Source organism: Terrapene carolina, unplaced genomic scaffold, assembly GCF_002925995.2.
Source record: "Terrapene carolina triunguis isolate 2854851 unplaced genomic scaffold, T_m_triunguis-2.0 Scaffold110, whole genome shotgun sequence".
In the NCBI taxonomy this organism is placed as follows: Eukaryota; Metazoa; Chordata; order Testudines; family Emydidae; genus Terrapene; species Terrapene triunguis.
In genome coordinates this window covers 6,763,622-6,780,503 of record NW_020664461.1, presented here as the reverse complement: position 1 = coordinate 6,780,503, position 16,882 = coordinate 6,763,622, and the positions used below count along the sequence as shown (strand labels likewise).

The following is a 16,882-nucleotide window of genomic DNA, read 5'->3' as shown; positions in this document are numbered from 1 at the left end:
TTGCTAAGATAAGCTTGGTCAGCAAAAAGCCAGGTAGGGAGCCGTAATTGGTGTCTTTATGTAAAGCTGCAAACAGACCAAAGGAATGAAAGGAGTCTATTATGCCTGTGTCCATTCTTTCTGTAGAAAGAGATGTTCTCCGCACATATCAACCTTGAGTTTATGGATATGACACTTGGAAGGTGGTAAGGTGATAGGGAATAGCCAGCATGGATTTGTAAAGAACAAATCATGTCACACCAATCTGATAGCTTTCTTTGATAGGATAACGAGTCTTGTGGATAAGGGAGAAGTGGTGGATATGGTATACCTAGACTTTAGTAAGGCATTTGATACGGTCTCGCATGATATTCTTATCAATAAACTAGGCAAATACAACTTAGATGGGGCTACTATAAGGTGGGTGCATAACTGGCTGGATAACCGTACTCAGAGAGTAGTTATTAATGGTTCCCAATCCTGCTGGAAAGGTATAACAAGTGGGGTTCCACAGGGGTCTGTTTTGGGACCGGCTCTGTTCAATATCTTCATCAACGACTTAGATATTGGCATAGAAAGTACGCTTTTTAAGTTTGCAGATGATACTAAACTGGGAGGGATTGCAACTGCTTTGGAGGATAGGGTCATAATTCAAAATGATCTGGACAAATTGGAGAAATGGTCTGAGGTAAACAGGATGAAGTTTAATAAAGACAAATGCAAAGTGCTCCACTTAGGAAGGAACAATCAGTTTAACACATACAGAATGGGAAGAGACTGTCTAGGAAGGAGTACGGCAGAAAGGGATCTAGGGGTTATAGTGGACCACAAGCTAAATATGAGTCAGTGTGATGCTGTTGCAAAAAAAGCAAACATGATTCTGGGATGCATTAACAGGTGTGTTGTGAGCAAGACATGAGATGTCATTCTTCCGCTCTACTCTGCGCTGGTTAGGCCTCAACTGGAGTATTGTGTCCAGTTCTGGGCACCGCATTTCAAGAAAGATATGGAGAAATTGGAGAGGGTCCAGAGAAGAGCAACAAGAATGGTCTAGAGAACATGACCTATGAAGGAAGGCTGAAAAGCTTTTCCTCTCCTGGAATTGACACCTCCTCATCTATTATTGGGAGTGGACTACATCCACCCTGATTGAATTGGCCCTGTCAACACTGGTTCTCCACTTGCGAAGTAACTCCCTGCTCTCCATGTGTCAGTATATAATGCCTGCATCTGTAACTTTCACTCTATGCATCCGAAGAAGTGAGGTTTTTACCCATGAAAGCTTATGCCCAAATAAATCTGTTAGTCTTTAAGGTGCCACCAGACTCCTTGTTGTTTTTATAAGGACAAGGTTCAGCTCAGGCCACATCCAGCTTTCCTCCCGAAGGTTGTCTCCCAGTTTCACATCAACCAGGACATCTTCATCCTACTGTTCTTTCCTAAGCCGCACTCGAACAGCAGGGAGCAGAGGCTCCACTCATTGGATGTCCGCAGAGCACTAGCCTTTTATACTGAAAGAACAAAACCATTTAGGAAGTCCATTCAACTGTTTATGGCCGTGGCAGACAGGATGAAGGGTCTTCCAGTCTCCTCCCAACGAATTTCCTCGTGGATCATGTCCTGCATCCATGAATGCTATAACCTGGCAGAGGTGCCTGCCCCTCTGCTCACAGCGCACTCCACTAGGGCGCAGGCTTCTTCAGCAGCGTTCCCAGCGCAAGTTCCGACCCAGGAAATATGCAGAGCGGCGACATGGTCCTCCATACTTACTTTCACCGTACATTACGCAATTACCCAGCAGGCCAGAGATGATGCGGCCTTTGGTAGAGCAGTGCTCCAGTCAGTAGACAGCTCTGACCCCGCCTCCTGAACTTAGGCTTGGGAGTCACCTGATTGGAATTGACATGAACAAACACTCGAATGAGAAAAAATGGTTACTCACCGTCTCGTAAGTGCTCTTTGAGATGTGTTGTTCATGTCCATTCCAATATCCACCCACCTACTCCTCTGTTGGGGTAGCCAGCAAGAAGGAACTAAGGGGGTGGCGGGTCAGTAGGGCCCTATATTGAGCGCCATGATGGCGCCACTCCAGGGGGATCGACGGATATTGCTAGGGGAAAAATCTTCCGGCTGCCGTGCATGCGCACACACACCTGTTTGGAATTGACATGAACAACACATCTCGAAGAACAACGGTTACAAGAAGATGAGTAACTGTTTTTTCTTAGCTAATGCCTGCAGTCTTGGCAAGAGCTGGCACCTGGCCTGCCAGCATCACACCACCTTCAAGCAAACTGATGACTGCTTGTAAGTCACCAAGAGTGGAATCCATGTGGACAATCATTCGAAGAAGAAATGGTTACTTACCTTACAGTAACTGTGATTCTTTGAGATATATTGTCCGCATGGATTCCATGACCTGCCTTCTTTCCCCCTACTACAGAGTCCTACCCCTCTTGTATTCTGTAGTGGTGAAGGAGCTGGTTGTGCCCGCTCTGCTCTTTATACCCTTGGGTAGGGGAGCACTAGGAGAACTAGGGCAGAGGTACAGCCCCAATGGTCACTGCTGGCCAAAAGGATCTATGCACATGGGACACATGATCACTAGGACTGGAGTCCCTGTGGAAAACACATCTCAAAGAAGCACAAGTACTGTAAGGTAAGGAACCGTTCTTTCATGGACAACCGTAATTCTGCCATTTCCTAACTTGAGTGCTTGACTTTGCTTAGTGTTCTTTTGTTGCCATTTTTTATATGTGATACATATATTAAGACAAATGTTGAAAATGTGTTCCTAAATTATAGCCATTAAAGATGGAAAATTCCACCTGGGTCACCTTGTCTGCATTGCTGTCTTTGTGTAGGTAAGGGACCTACTTCTTTAGAGTCAATTGATTTCTAAGCATATCCCTACCAAAGCAGAATTACATTGCAAGTGTGGGTGCTATGTGGAGTACTGAGATTTGAAATAGTCTAATGGGACTGGTTTGCTGTGTAGATTCCCCAGGATCAGCGCAGCAGTGACCCAAATCAGTCAGACAAGCAGGATGTTATGTGCATGTGTTTTAGCCCCTCAGAGGAAACGCTACTCATTAGCACAAGTAAAAATCAGCTCTACATCTTTACCATGTCCTCAACTGAGATAATTAAGGTAAGTTCAATTTGATCACCGTTCCTTAAGCACAACACTCAGTAAGCAATATATAAGCAAGGCACTTGGTTTCCAGTGTCACTTTCTGTGGAAGGTTTTTGTAAAACCCACCTGTGAGATGCTGAACCCATCCCATCCCATCCTTGTAGTGCAGAGAAGTGCTCTGTGTAAATGTTTAATAAATTTAATATGCAAAAATCTTTAATACGATCTTAAAGCTGAGAATCTGTCATATTATTATTATATTTGGAAGTAGAGTATTCATATTATGGTAGCACATAGAAGTCCTAGTCAAAATCAGAATCCCATTGTGTTGGGCACAAATGTGCAGTTGAAGCTAGTTCCTGCACTAAAGAACTTTTACAAGCTAATTAAGGACAGAACTCTCATTGTCTTGTATAAATGCCTAGATGGAATTAAATACTTATTCCAGGTGAGTCATACTAGAGCATCTGTACAGACAGGGACTGTTCCATGATGGCATGCTGTTGTGTATGCAGCCCAAAACCTCACTGACTTCTTCTCTCCTCACCTCCCGCCCCCAGCTATATCACACTGCAGTCTCCTATCTAATTTGCTTCCCAGGTTCCTACTTCCCATTCAGTATCTGCTTTTCAGATTATTTTTCCTTATATGTATTAACTGCCATCTTCCAGGTCAGTTCTCATTTTTGTTATTGCTCATGTCTCTTTAGGCCCTTGTGCATTATTTTTCTGTTCTTGCTGAGGTGCACAAATCTTCACAATATAGTACTGTGTCTGAATCCCATCACTCTTCCATATCAGTAGTAAAGATGCCAAATAGGACTGCACCTAACACCATTATTCCCTATTTTAAATTTCTGGTGCATTTTTAGTCTAGTACCACACAAGATACCTCTCCCCAATTCCATGCATTGAGGTTTATCATTGTCCTTTGCTTACTGTCTCTTGGTCAGTCTAAGCCAATATGATTTTTTTCTGAGTGTTTAATTATTTGTGACACTTCTCTAGGGGGAACCAGCTCACTTTGAGTATCTGAATTTCCCATTACATTCTGCTGCCATCACTGGACTGGACACCTGTATCCGTAAACCCCTCATTGCTACCTGTTCCCTGGACAGATCTATACGCATCTGGAACTATGAAACCAAGTAAAGAACCATCTTTGTTTTTACAGCTCTCTGTCTTTGTATGTCTCCTGTAATGGACAACTACAGATGTCTTAGCATGTGCATGTCTGTTTTTGGTGGTGTCACTGTATGGTGTGGGATAAGAGTGGCCTTACTGGCAGTATTTTGGGATCAGCATAGATTTGCAATACATTCAAAACAAGTACCAATCATCACTAAGACCTTGATACCATACCATGCCATCATGTATTGCATATATGCCACAAATTTCCCAAAAATGATATTAGAAATGCTCAGAGAGCTTTTTTTGTTTTTTAAAAAATTACTGGTTTTTGTACATCTCACAAAAGGCTACTGTATGTTAGCATCATGAGTCTGTCTAACTCTTCAGGTCTCAAAGGGAGAGAAAAATAACTAATACATTTCAGAACATTCTAAAATGGTCTAAAATAATTCTGTATAACAAATCTGCTAGAAATAAATGCTTTACGCTGCTGGAAATGGGGATTTCCAGCTCTCCAGTGACAGGGCCGGCTCCAGGGTTTTGGCCGCCCCAAGCAGCCAACCCCCCCCCCCCAAAAAAGCCGCGATCGCGATCTAAAAAAAGCCGCGATCGCGATCTGCGGCGGCAATTCGGCGGGAGGTCCTTCACTCCCAGGCGGAGTGAGGGACCGTCCGCCGAATTGCCGCCGAATACCTGGACCTGCCGCCCCTCTCCGGAGCGGCCGCCCCAAGCACCTGCTTGCGAAGCTGGTGCCTGGAGCCGGCCCTGTCCAGTGAGATATTGCAACCATTTATAGCCTGATGGCTTGCAAGATGTAAGACTTGAAATCTGTCACTGGGCCAGGATTTTAATATTGCTCTTACTATACCTGAGATCAGTGAGGCAAGGTGGGTGAGGTAATACCTTTGATTAGACCAACACTTCTTTATGCTTACTTACAACAAGACTGCAATCCTCAGATCAGTGTAAATTTAGGGGAAATTCAGTAAAGACTCTACCATTGGGGTGCCTTGGGCACTGCTCCATTCAGAAGATGAGAAAATAACTTTACTGTCATTCCAGTTCTGTGTTTCACCCACAGCTGTTTAAATTAACAAACTAGCTCTTCTGTATAGAGAAGAGTCCATTCCTGGAGTTGCTTTTGTGCCCCAAATGATATAGTGCCCATTCTAGTACCAGGACTTTTCTGAACAGCCTGGCAGCCCTGAGGGTATTTTCAATGTGAAGGCAAATGCCCCAGCTAAAGTTCTGACTCTGAGCTACTGCTGGGGAAATTCCTCAGTGTGGAAGAGGGGTTGGATGGCAGAAAGAAAGGAGATGCTTTTGTGACAGTCTTTTTTTAAAAATGGTATCTGTTTGAGTCTGCCTACAGAACTGAAATATTTGAAATAGTGCTGTTGGAAATGGATTAGTGGGCAGAGTGCAAGAGAGGTAGTCAAAGATGCATGGTAATATAATTTATCACATGGCTATCACCACCATTGTGGAATAAATACCAATTCCATACAAAAAGCTACATTAAAAGAACATTGAGGTTGCAAAATGAAGCACTCAAATGTTAGGAAATGCAAGAATTAAAGTAATCCGTGCAATGACCTGGAAGAAAACAAAATAATCACTGATAAAGTTTGCAGATGACACACAAATTGGGCGAGTGATAAATAATGAAGAGGACAGGTCACTGACTCAGATAACAATCCACTTGGTAAGCTGGGCACAAGCAAACAATATGCATTTTACTACAGCTACATAGAAATGTATACATCTAGGAACAAAGAATATAGGCCATACTTACAGGAGGGGGACGCTATCCTGGGAAGTAGTGACTCTGAAAAAGATTTTGGAGTCGTGGTGAATAATCAGCTGAACATGAGCTCCCAGTGTGAGGCTGTGGCCAAAAAAGCTAATGGGATCCTTGGATGCATAAACAGAGGAATCTTGAGTAAGAGTAGAGAGGTTATTTTACCTCTGTCTTTGGCACTGGTGCAACTACTGCTGGAATCCTGTGTCCAGTGCTGTTGCCCACGATTCAAGAAGGATGTTCAGGGTTGTAGAGGGTTCAGAGAAGAGCCGCAAGAATGATTAAAGGATTAGAAAGCCTGCCTTATAACGATAGACTGAAGAAGCTCAATCTAGTTAGCTTAACAAAGAGAAGGTTAAGGGGTGACTTGATAACAGTTTATAAGTAGTTACATGGAGAACACATATTTAGTAGTGGGCTTTTCAATCTAGCAGAAAAGGGTATAAAATGATCCACTGGCTGGAAGCTGAAGCTAGACAAATTCAGACTGAAAATAAAGCATAAATGTTTAACAATGAGAATGATTAACCATTGGAACAATTTACCAAGGGTTGTGGTGGATTCTCCATTCCTGCCAATTTTTAAATCAAGATTGGATATTTTTCTAAAAGATATACTCTAGGAATTATTTTGGGGAAGTTTTCTGGCCTGTGTTATACAGGAGGTCAGACTAAATGATCTGACCTTGCAAGCTATGAAACCTTAACTCTACCCCTTTGTGTTCGGGCTTTAATACAGACTCTAATTATATGATAATTTCCAGAAAATGATCCTAATATAAGTTTATTTGCCAAATGGCGTTGCATACTTAATTGGCTACGGTGATGAGAAAACAATGTATTATAGGCGGGATATGGGCAATGCCTATTATCAAGAAAGCTCAACACTTCCCATTATAAGACCCTGTTTTCAGTTAATTATAACTTTCCCAAAGTAACTGCTCTAGCTGAAATTTTCTATGCTACATGTCCATTTAAAGACAAATTTTTCAAAATATTTCAGTTACATGGTTCAGTTGTTTCCGAGAATAAGGCTAGATAAAATGTTGTTTTTCAATGTTAAATATATTCTGGCAACCTTTTCTTTGGAAAGCTCCAGTAATCCCATGCCTTGGAACAAGGACTTGAAATTTGGCAGTGTCAGGGCTGTGCCTTTTGCCATCCCAGTGAAAATTTGCCCAGATTTGGCCAAGTTCTAAGCCCCTGAAAAATCACAGTTTGTAGATGTTCAGACTTGCTAGAGCTTAACAGATAAAATCTCTGAAGATTCCATCCTCACTGAGCAGACTCAAGTCTCTCTCAGCTCCTAGCACTGTCCAGACTACACATGCACCATCCCCACAGAGAAACTGTGCATACTCCATTTAGCCCAGGGCTACAGGGGTGAAGCCAGGCTCCCTGTCATAGCTTCCACACGCATAGCTTCTTCACGCAGTGCACAGTCAACTTGTGGAACTCCTTACCTGAGGAGGTTGTGAAGGCTAGGACTATAACAGCGTTTAAAAGAAAACTGGATAAATTCATGGTGGTTAAGTCCATTAATGGCTATTAGCCAGGATGGGTAAGGAATGGTGTCCCTAGCCTCTGTTTGTCAGAGGATGGAGATGGATGGCAGGAGAGAGATCACTTGATCATTGCCTGTTAGGTCCACTCCCTCTGGGGCACCTGGCATTGGCCACTGTCGGTAGACAGGATACTGGGCTAGATGGACCTTTGGTCTGACCCGGTACAGCCGTTCTTATGTTCTTATGTTCCAGCTGCCGCATGGTGAAGCTGGGCGCTGGAACTGAATTCAGGGCGCTTGTCTCTCCTGTGCTCTCAGTGACACCCCGGCTGACACCTAGGCAGTGTGGAAGAGAAGGCAGTGAGCTTCAAATGCAAAGGGATAAGAGCCGGACCTATAGAGTTGCATGGAAAGGTCAAGGGAGTAGATGATGACAAGGAGCCTAGGTAGTGGAGTCTGGGACTGGAGGATGGCAGGGAGGTAGAGACTAAAGTATGGAAGAAAGGGAGGTTGAGGGTGGGGGAAACAGAGACGGGATGGAGGAAACTGAGATTGGATGAGGAGTTGGGGAGGGGACTGGGAACCAGTGGAATGGGGAGAAGGGCATGATAGGGAGAGGAGAAGATCCAGACAAGGAATCAGTATGTGGGGAAGAACTATGATTCTTCTTTGAGTGCTTGTTCATGTCAAGTCCAATTAGGTGTTGTGGCAGAGCTCTGACCTTGCCCCCGTGGGTCCTGCGCTTCTAGGCGGTATATGCTAGCCTCAGTGGCTCACTGTGACCCTCCACGTAGCCCTTCTCTCTCTAGGGCCAGGGTTACAGTCTACTGAGCCCTTTTCATCATAAGCCAGCAAGGAGGTTGGTGAGAGAACTCCCACAGTCTCTGTTGTCCCTAGGGGCTTGTTTTAGAACAGTTTAGCCTCCTGTCCTGACAGGGCCTGACTTCCCCTCCCAGGAAGGGAGGCTTTGGGGAAGGGGTGGAGGTGGGACTGGGGTGGAGCAGGGGTGGAAAGAGGCGGGGCTGGGGTGGAGCAGGGTGGGGGCCATGGGAAAGAGGCAGCGCAGGGGCTGGAGCAGCACACAGCTGTGTAGGGCACCAGGAAATTTGGTGCCCCAAATTTCCTGGTGCCCTACGCAGCTGCGTACTTTGTGTACGGTTAGGGATGCCCCTGCTGACTCGGCATCCCGCACTATGGCCTCTGGGATAGCCATGAGAAGGAGCTCCTGGCTACAGGTCTCTGGGCTTCCTTACAAGGTCCAGCAGACAATACAAGATATCCCCTTTTAGGGTTCAGTCCTGTTTTCCGAGAAAACAGATTCCCAGCCTCATAGCCTGAAGGACTCAAGGGCCACCCTCAAGCCCCTTGGCCTCCATACTCCGGCTAATCAAAGGAAACACTTTAAGCTACAGCTCCTGCCTCGTTTTTACCAGCCGCAAAATAGGCAAGACTTCTCTTGCAGGTGGAATAGAAATAATGGAAAGAGGTGTCACCCTTCATCAGGCCAGGGCTTTGGCCAGACAAAGCAGTCATCTGGCCAGAAGCAGAACTTTTGAAGATGCGCCCGGGGGGCAATGCACTAGTCTGGACACTGGATCCATTCCACCTTACCTTCTTGTGCCAACTGTCCCCTATCCTGTGTGGGCCCATATTACATTGGATTTCTGGGTACTCCGCATGGTAGAAAGGGGTTACTCCCTCCAGTTCTCTGCCCGTCTGCCTTTCCATCCCCCTTCCCCGTCCCTCTTCAGGGACTCTTACCACGAGCAACTCCTCGCACAGGAAGTGCACTCGCTCCTAATGCTGGGGGCAGTGGAAGAGGTTCCTCAGGAGCTGAGGGGCAAGGGCTTCTATTCCCGATATTTCCTAATACCGAAAGCCAAAGGCAGCCTCAGGCCCATCCTAGACCTGCGACATCTCAACAGGTTCATGAAGAAACTGAAGTTCCACATGGTCTCTTTGGCCTCCATTATCCCTTCCTTGGATCCAAGGGACTGGTATGCCGCCCTCGAGTTGAAGGACGCTTATTTTCACCTTTCAATCACACCATCCCACAGAAGGTACCTCAGATTTGTGGCGAACCACAATCATTACCAGTTCACAGTCCTCCCGTTCAACCTGTCAGCAGATCCTCGAGTGTTTATCAAGTGCATGGCAGTCATGGTTGCATTCCTATGCAACCGTCGTGTGCCAGTGTTTATGGACTTCGATGACCCTGCTAATCAAGGGCCACTCCAGGGCACAAGTGAGCTTCACAAGGGCTACTTTCGATGACCTGGGCCACCTTCTGAATGTACAAAAGTCAACCTTATTCCCCGTGCAGCGGATAGAGTTTATAGGAGCGATATTGGACTCTACACAGGCCAGGGCATACCTCCCGAAATCGCGATTCTGGTCCCTGGGCGATATCATTCGAAGCCTCAGCCAGTTCCCTATCGCCACAGCAAGGAACTGCCTAAAGCTTCTGGGACACATGGCCGCTTGTACCTATATAGTACAGCACGCCAGGCTGAGACTCCAGCCTCTTCAGGCGTGGCTGGCCTCGGTGTATCGACCGGTTTGGGATGGTCTAGACAAGATCCTCACTCTACCTCATCCTGACCTCGACTCCCTCCTGTGATAGCTCAACCCGCAGGCAGTGTGTGCGGGGGTTCCCTTCGCCAGACCACAGCCAGCCCTCTCGCTGGTGATGGACGCATCAGCATTGGGGAGGGGTGCGTACTTGGGAGACCTCAGGACACAGGGTCTCTGGTCTCAGGCGGAGCTCTCCCTTCACATCAACGTCAGGGAGCTGAGAGCGGTCCGTCTAGCATGCCAAACGTTCCAAGTTCATCTGGAAGGGAAGTGTATATTGGTCATGATGGACAATACAACAGCAATGTTTTATATAAACAGACAAGGGTGTGCACACTCCTCTCTCATGTGCCAGGAAGCCCTCAGACTATGGGACTTGTGCATAGCTCACTCGATACACCTGGAGGCATCGTACCACCTCAGAGTACAGAACGAGTTGGTGGACTATCTCAGCAGATCCTTTCACAGCCACGAGCAGTCCCTATGCCCGGATGTCACGAACACTATCTTCTAACAGTGGGGGTTTCCCCAGATAGACTTATTCGCCACGTGACGCAACAGGAAGTGCCAGCAGTTTTGCTCCTTTCTGAATCACAGCCCGGGCTCCATCACGGACGCGTTCCTCCTGCCCCGGAAGGGACACCTCCTGTACTCGTTTCCTCCCATACCTCTCATTCACAAAGTGCTCCTCAAGGTTTGGAGGGACGAGGCCTCGGTGCTATTGATAGCTCCAGCCTGGCCCCATCAGCACTGGTACACCTCTCTTCTGGAAATGTCCGTGGAAGCCCAATTGCCTTACCGTTCTTCCTAGACTTGATAACTCAGGATCACAGCCGTCTCCAGCATCCAAACCTCAAATCGCTCTTCACCTCACGACGTAGAAGCTCTGTGGCTGAATCCAATAGCACTCGCCTGTTAGGACCCAGTCAGACAAATCCTCCTTGCTAGTAGGAAACCTTCCAGTAGGGCTACCTACCTGGTCAAATAGAAGAGATTCTCAATTTGGTCTTCTCAGTACCTTCCGTCTCCAACTCTAGCATCCATACCTGTCATATTGGACTACCTTCTCCACCTCAAACAGCAAGGGCTTACCCTGTCATCAGTAAAGGTCCACCTGGCTGCTATCTTGGCCTTCCATCCAGGCGTGCAGGGTCAGTCGGTCTTTTCCAACCTGATGGTGAGTCTTTTCCTAAAGGGTCTCGACAGACTCTCATGTACGACAGCCGGTCCCAGCCTGGGACCGTAATCTGGTCCTTTCCAGCCTGATGGAGATGCCCTTTGAATCGCTGGCGACATGTTCCTTGCTGTATCACAAGGTGGCATTCCTGGTAGCGATAACATCGGCCAGGGGAGTGTCAGAGCTCAAGGCACTAACTTCTGAGCCTTCGTACACAGTGTTCTATAAGAACAAGGTTCAGCTCAGACCTCATCCGGCGTTCCTCCCTAAGGTTGTCTCCCAGTTCCACATTAACCAGGACATCTTTCTCCCAGTTTTCTATCCTAAGCCACACTCAAGCAGCAGGGAGCAAAAACTGCACTCGTTGGACGTTCGCTGGGCATTAGCATTCTATATCAATGAACAAAACCGTTCTGGAAATCCATTCAGCTGTTTGTCACAGTAACAGACAGAATGAAGGGGCTTCCAGTCTCCTCCCAAAGGATCTTGTCTTGGATCACGTCCTGCATCTGGGCATGCTACGACTGGCGAAGGTACTTGCCACTCCGCTTACAGTGCACTCCACGAGGGCGCAGGCATAATCAGCGGCGTTCCTGGCCCATGTTCTGACATAGGAAATCTGCAGAGCTGCGACGTGGTCATCAATACATACTTCTACCTCGCATTACACTATTACCCAGCAGGCCAGAGATGATGCAGCCTTTGGTAGAGCGGTGCTACAGTCAGGGAACCTTTGAGCTCCAACTCCGCCTCCAAAACTTGGGCTTGGTAATCACCTAATTGGAATTTACATGGACAAGCACTCAAAGAAGAAAAAACAGTTACTTACACTTTCTCGTAACTGTTGTTCTTAGAGATGTGTTGTGTTCATGTTCTTTCCAATACCCACCCTCCTTACCCCTCTGTTGGAGCAGCCAGCAAGAAGGAACTGAGGGGGTGGCAGGTAATCAGGGTGCCATAAAGGCATGACCCCAAGAGGCGCCTTAGCTGACTGTTAGGGGAAAAACTTTCCGGCTGCCGTGCATGCAGTGCGCGCACACCTAATTGGAATGGACATGAGTAAACCCTTCTCGAAAACAACAGTTATGAGAAAGTAAGTAATTGTTTTTCGTCTGGGCAAAGAGACTGAGAAAAGTAGGTAGGGGAAGTGAGGACACTGAGACTTGATGGGAAGCCTGGGAGCCAGTGGGGACAGGAAATGTTGTGGGGGTGGAGGGAGAGGCTGGAGCTGGGTGGGGAGAGAGACAGATTGTGGAGTTGGGGAGAGAACTGGGGTTGACTGGGCAAGGAAACTGGGAACAAGGAACCAGGTGGGATAGGGTGGAGGACTGGGACTGTCTGCCAAGAAGAGGACTTGAACTGGGATCAGAAGCCTTAGTAGTAGAGACTGGGACTGGCTAGGCGAGGAGAGTGGGATGATATAAGGAGCCAACAGTGGGATAGAGACAGGACTGGGATAGACACAGAAGAAGTCAAACTTTGGGATAATGGGCAGAAGTTAACGGAATGTTAGGAACAATTAGGAAAGAAATAGATAATGAAACAGAAAATATAATGCCTCTATGTAAATCCCTGGTACGCCCACAACTTGAATACTGTGTGTAGTTCTAGTTGCCACATCTCAAAAAAGATATATAGAATTGGAAAAGGTACAGAGATGGGCAACAAAAATTATTAGGAGTATGGAACAGCTTCCATATGAGGAGAGATTAATAAGACTGGGACTGTTCATCTTAGAAAAAAGACGACTAAAGGGGGATATGATAGAGGTCTATAAAATCATGAATGGTGTGGAGAAAGTGAATAGGGAAGTGTTATTTGCCCCTTCACATAACACAAAACCAGGGATCACCTGATGAAATTAACGGGTAGCAGGTTTAAAACAAACATAAGGAAACACTTCTTCACACAACACACAGTCAGTCTGTGGAACTCGTTGCCAGGGAATGTTGTGAAGGCCAAAATTATAACTGGGTTCAAAAAAGAATTTGATAAGTTCAAGGACAAGTCCATCAATGGGCATCAGCTGCAATGGTCAGGGATGCAGCCCCATGCTTTGAGTGTCCCTAAACTTCTGACAGCCAGATGCTGGACAGCTGGGGTGGATCACTTGATAAATTGCCTTGTTCTGTTCACTCTCTCTGAAGCATCTGGGGCTGGCAATTGTTGGTAGATGTGATACTGGGCTAGATGGACCATTAATCTGATCCAGTATGCCATTCTTGTGTACTTATGTCTCAAATTAGTGAATACTTTTCACCATAATCTCTCTGTGTCTCAGTTTCCCCATCTGTAAAATGGGGATAATAATACCCACTCATCTAACATGGGGGCTTGTGAACATAAATTAATGTTTATGAAGCACTCAGATACTATAATAATGAGCATCATAGAAAAATTCGTGAGGAAATCAGTAATTCTGTCTTCTGAGCAAAGTCTGAGTTGTGAGCAGCAAATAAGGAATGAGGCCACACATTGATCAAGGAGAAAACAAAATATTGAATAACTGCTCATTAAGTGAGCGCCATCCATTCTGTGCACTGAATGAGGCAGGTTTCCTGTGGAAAAAATAGTATGTGATAATGTAATTAAAGACTCTACCATAATGCGTACACACAGGAGGGCGAAATTAAGGTTGGACAGGCAATCTTAATTCTGGCTTTTCCTAATTTTTTCATTGCTTGACTTTGCAACCTTAAAATGTTCTTTTAACTTATTTTTTTGCATGTAATTTAATGAAAATTTTCACAGGCAGAAAAGAAAATTTTTGTGAGATCCCTTGTTTAAAAAATATTAGCAGAACATGAGGGCAGGGGACTGGACTCGATGACCTCTCGAGGTCCCTTCCAGTCTTAGAATCTATGAATCTATAACACCAATGGCTGCATGAGCACCAGAAGGGGTCATTCCTATTATAAATTACTTATAATGTACTAGTCTGACCAGCTCTGTGAATTTGAATGACTAATCAGCTCATTAACCAGATCAAATTAAATTAATTCCTTTTCTGAAATAGTGCCACATCATCTGCACAGTCACCCCCACAAGCAGAAGCATGAGTAAATAGATGAGTCTTCTATCCTTCCCTAATGCATGCAGTCTGTGAAAGACCAATGTGGGGAGTGAGTCCTGAAGTCAAGAATGCCCAGTCCCAAGCACCATACATTTAACTCCACACCTGACACTGCACCCAGAGCAAACAGGAAGCACGTGCAGCTTGTAGAGAATAGATATGGTGAATGTCTTTTGTCTTTTACTACTAATGCAAGCAGGCAGCTGCACTCTGCACTATCTGCCTGCCTGCAGTTGTTTTCAAGGGTAACCCCATGCAAAGCTGCATTATAGTAATCAAGCCAAGGGAGTCAAAGGCAGGAATGTCGCAGGTACACATAGGCTAAACACAGATGGTGAAAAGATTCTCATGATGAATTTTTCTTTAAGCACGTCACAGTACAATAATTAAAGTGGACGTGTCTGACACTGCATTTTAGGGATATGAAATACTAAACAATTCTACTGATTTTATTGTCTCACATGGCCAGGGGAGCTCAGACTATGTATTTCTATTGTGTGATATCCAACCAGAACTGCATTCATCTCCCTCATTGTGTAACAGTGGACAAGTGAGTCTCTGCTCCTGCAAACCTGCCTTACCTTTCCCCATAGCCAGGTGCCCAAATTCCTGTTCATTGACTGTATCACCTGTGTGACAGTGACATGGCTGATTGTTTCACAGCACCCTAAATCTCTACAAGGGGTCTTGCAGCAATTCTCAGTGCAGGGCTAGACATCTGTCTGGCTGTTTGTAAGTGTGTGACTTGGGCTGTGTTACTGACTGTGGTGATTCTTGCAGCACTTTGGACTTGTATAAGGAGTACCAGGAAGAAGCATATGCAGTTTCTCTTCATCCCACTGGCCTTTACGTTTTGGTTGGGTTTTCTGACAAACTACGGCTTATGAACCTGCTAATTGATGACATCCGTACTTTTAAGGACTTCACTGTGAGAGGGTGCAGAGAGGTGAGGAGCAACACAGAAGCTGGGATCAGGGGAGCTTGGGAAGTGGGGTGAATGACATGGTGGGGAGCAATGTGGAAGTTGAGTTGGGAGAGGAGAACAATAGTGTGAATGTTGAGATATGAGAATCTGAGAAGGGAATCCTGAATGAAAAAGGGCATAATGGGGGCTTGGGACCTGGGAGTCACCAGAGAGGTGAGAAGTACTGTGGAAGTGGAAGTTGCAGGAGAAAGGGGCATCAGACCCATGGGGTCGCTAAGAAGAGGGTCCTAGGAGATGAGGGGGCATCATGAAAAATGATGTCCATACATGGAGGTTTCTTCTTGCATGACCTTCAAACACTGGTGACTGTATTGCAACTTCAGTAAGAGACTGGGTGTTGTGGGGTTTTTTCTGTGTTTCCATCATACATTCAGTAATAGTTGTGTGTGTTCTCTCGCTCTCTCTCTCCAGTGCACCTTCAGTAATGGGGGTCATCTTTTTGCTGCAGTTAATGGAAACGTGATTCATATTTACTCCACCACCAGCTTTGAGAATGTTAATAATCTGAAAGGACACAATGGGAAGGTCAGTGTGCAAGGCCTACCATAGCAGTGGCTAAAGGAGAACTGGTAGATATAATTCATTAGAAGTTTCAAAAAGCCTATATCCAAGTCTCTCATCAGGGGCTATGAAGGAAACTTAGTAGTCATGGGGGAGAGGTAAAGAACTGTAATGGATCAGAGATTGACTAACAGTCAGGAAGCAGAGATACAAAGAAATAAATGGTAAATTTTCATCATGGCAGAAAGCTGGAAGCAGGTGCCACAAGGTTCTGTTCTACAGCCAGTGCTTAATATTTATTAATGACCTGGAAAATATGGATATTTTTACAAAAAATTCATTAAAAGATTGGTTCTTCTTGTCCATGCCACTTTAGGTGTGTGCGCGCCATGTGCACCATTGCCAAAGATTTTTCCCTCAGTGGTATCCGTCGGGCTGGCTCTAGCACCTCTGGTGCTGCGTGCTTATGTGCCGGTATAAGGGGCGCCACCAGCCACTCACCCTCTCAGTTCCTTTTTACTGTCTGTGACTGTTGCTGGAACAACCTCTCTTGCTTCAGCAAGGCTTCTTCCCAGTGGTTTTTGGATTCTGATTAATAGTTTATTAGTTTTAAGTATAATTTTAGTGTATATAGATATTGTAGTTAGCGTTAGTGTGAATAGATAGTCCCTATCGTCGAGGGACTTTTTTCGCCCCAGCAGCTGGGCATGCCCCGGTCCCCAGGCTTCAAACATTGTGGTTCCTGCAGCAAACCTATGCCCGTGAGCGACCCACACTCCAGCCGTTTGAAGTGCTTGTGAGAAACTCACGTGAGGGACAAGTGCCACATTTGTCGGGACTTTAGATCCTGCACAAAAAGGATAGAGAAATAAGACTGAAGGCTATCCTAATGGAAGCCAGTCTAAGACTGGCCTCAGAGCCAAGCTGCACCAATTCTGCACCAAGCACTTTGGCCTTGGTGCGAAGTGCTCCTCCAGCACCACGCTCTTCCTGGCACTGTTCACCATCTCCAGTGCTGAAGAA

General features: G+C 45.8%; 1 protein-coding gene across 1 annotated transcript in view; it reads left to right on the top strand.

Annotated features, from left to right (window-relative positions):
• Nucleotides 1-16,882, top strand: part of CFAP57 (cilia and flagella associated protein 57) — a 136,337-nt gene that overhangs the window by 40,118 nt on the left and 79,337 nt on the right. Inside the window, exons 6-9 of the mRNA XM_024209557.1 lie at nucleotides 2,978-3,130; nucleotides 4,123-4,262; nucleotides 15,154-15,319; nucleotides 15,770-15,883. Coding sequence (XP_024065325.1) covers nucleotides 2,978-3,130; nucleotides 4,123-4,262; nucleotides 15,154-15,319; nucleotides 15,770-15,883 — 573 coding nt within the window. The remainder of the gene's footprint in view (nucleotides 1-2,977; nucleotides 3,131-4,122; nucleotides 4,263-15,153; nucleotides 15,320-15,769; nucleotides 15,884-16,882) is intronic.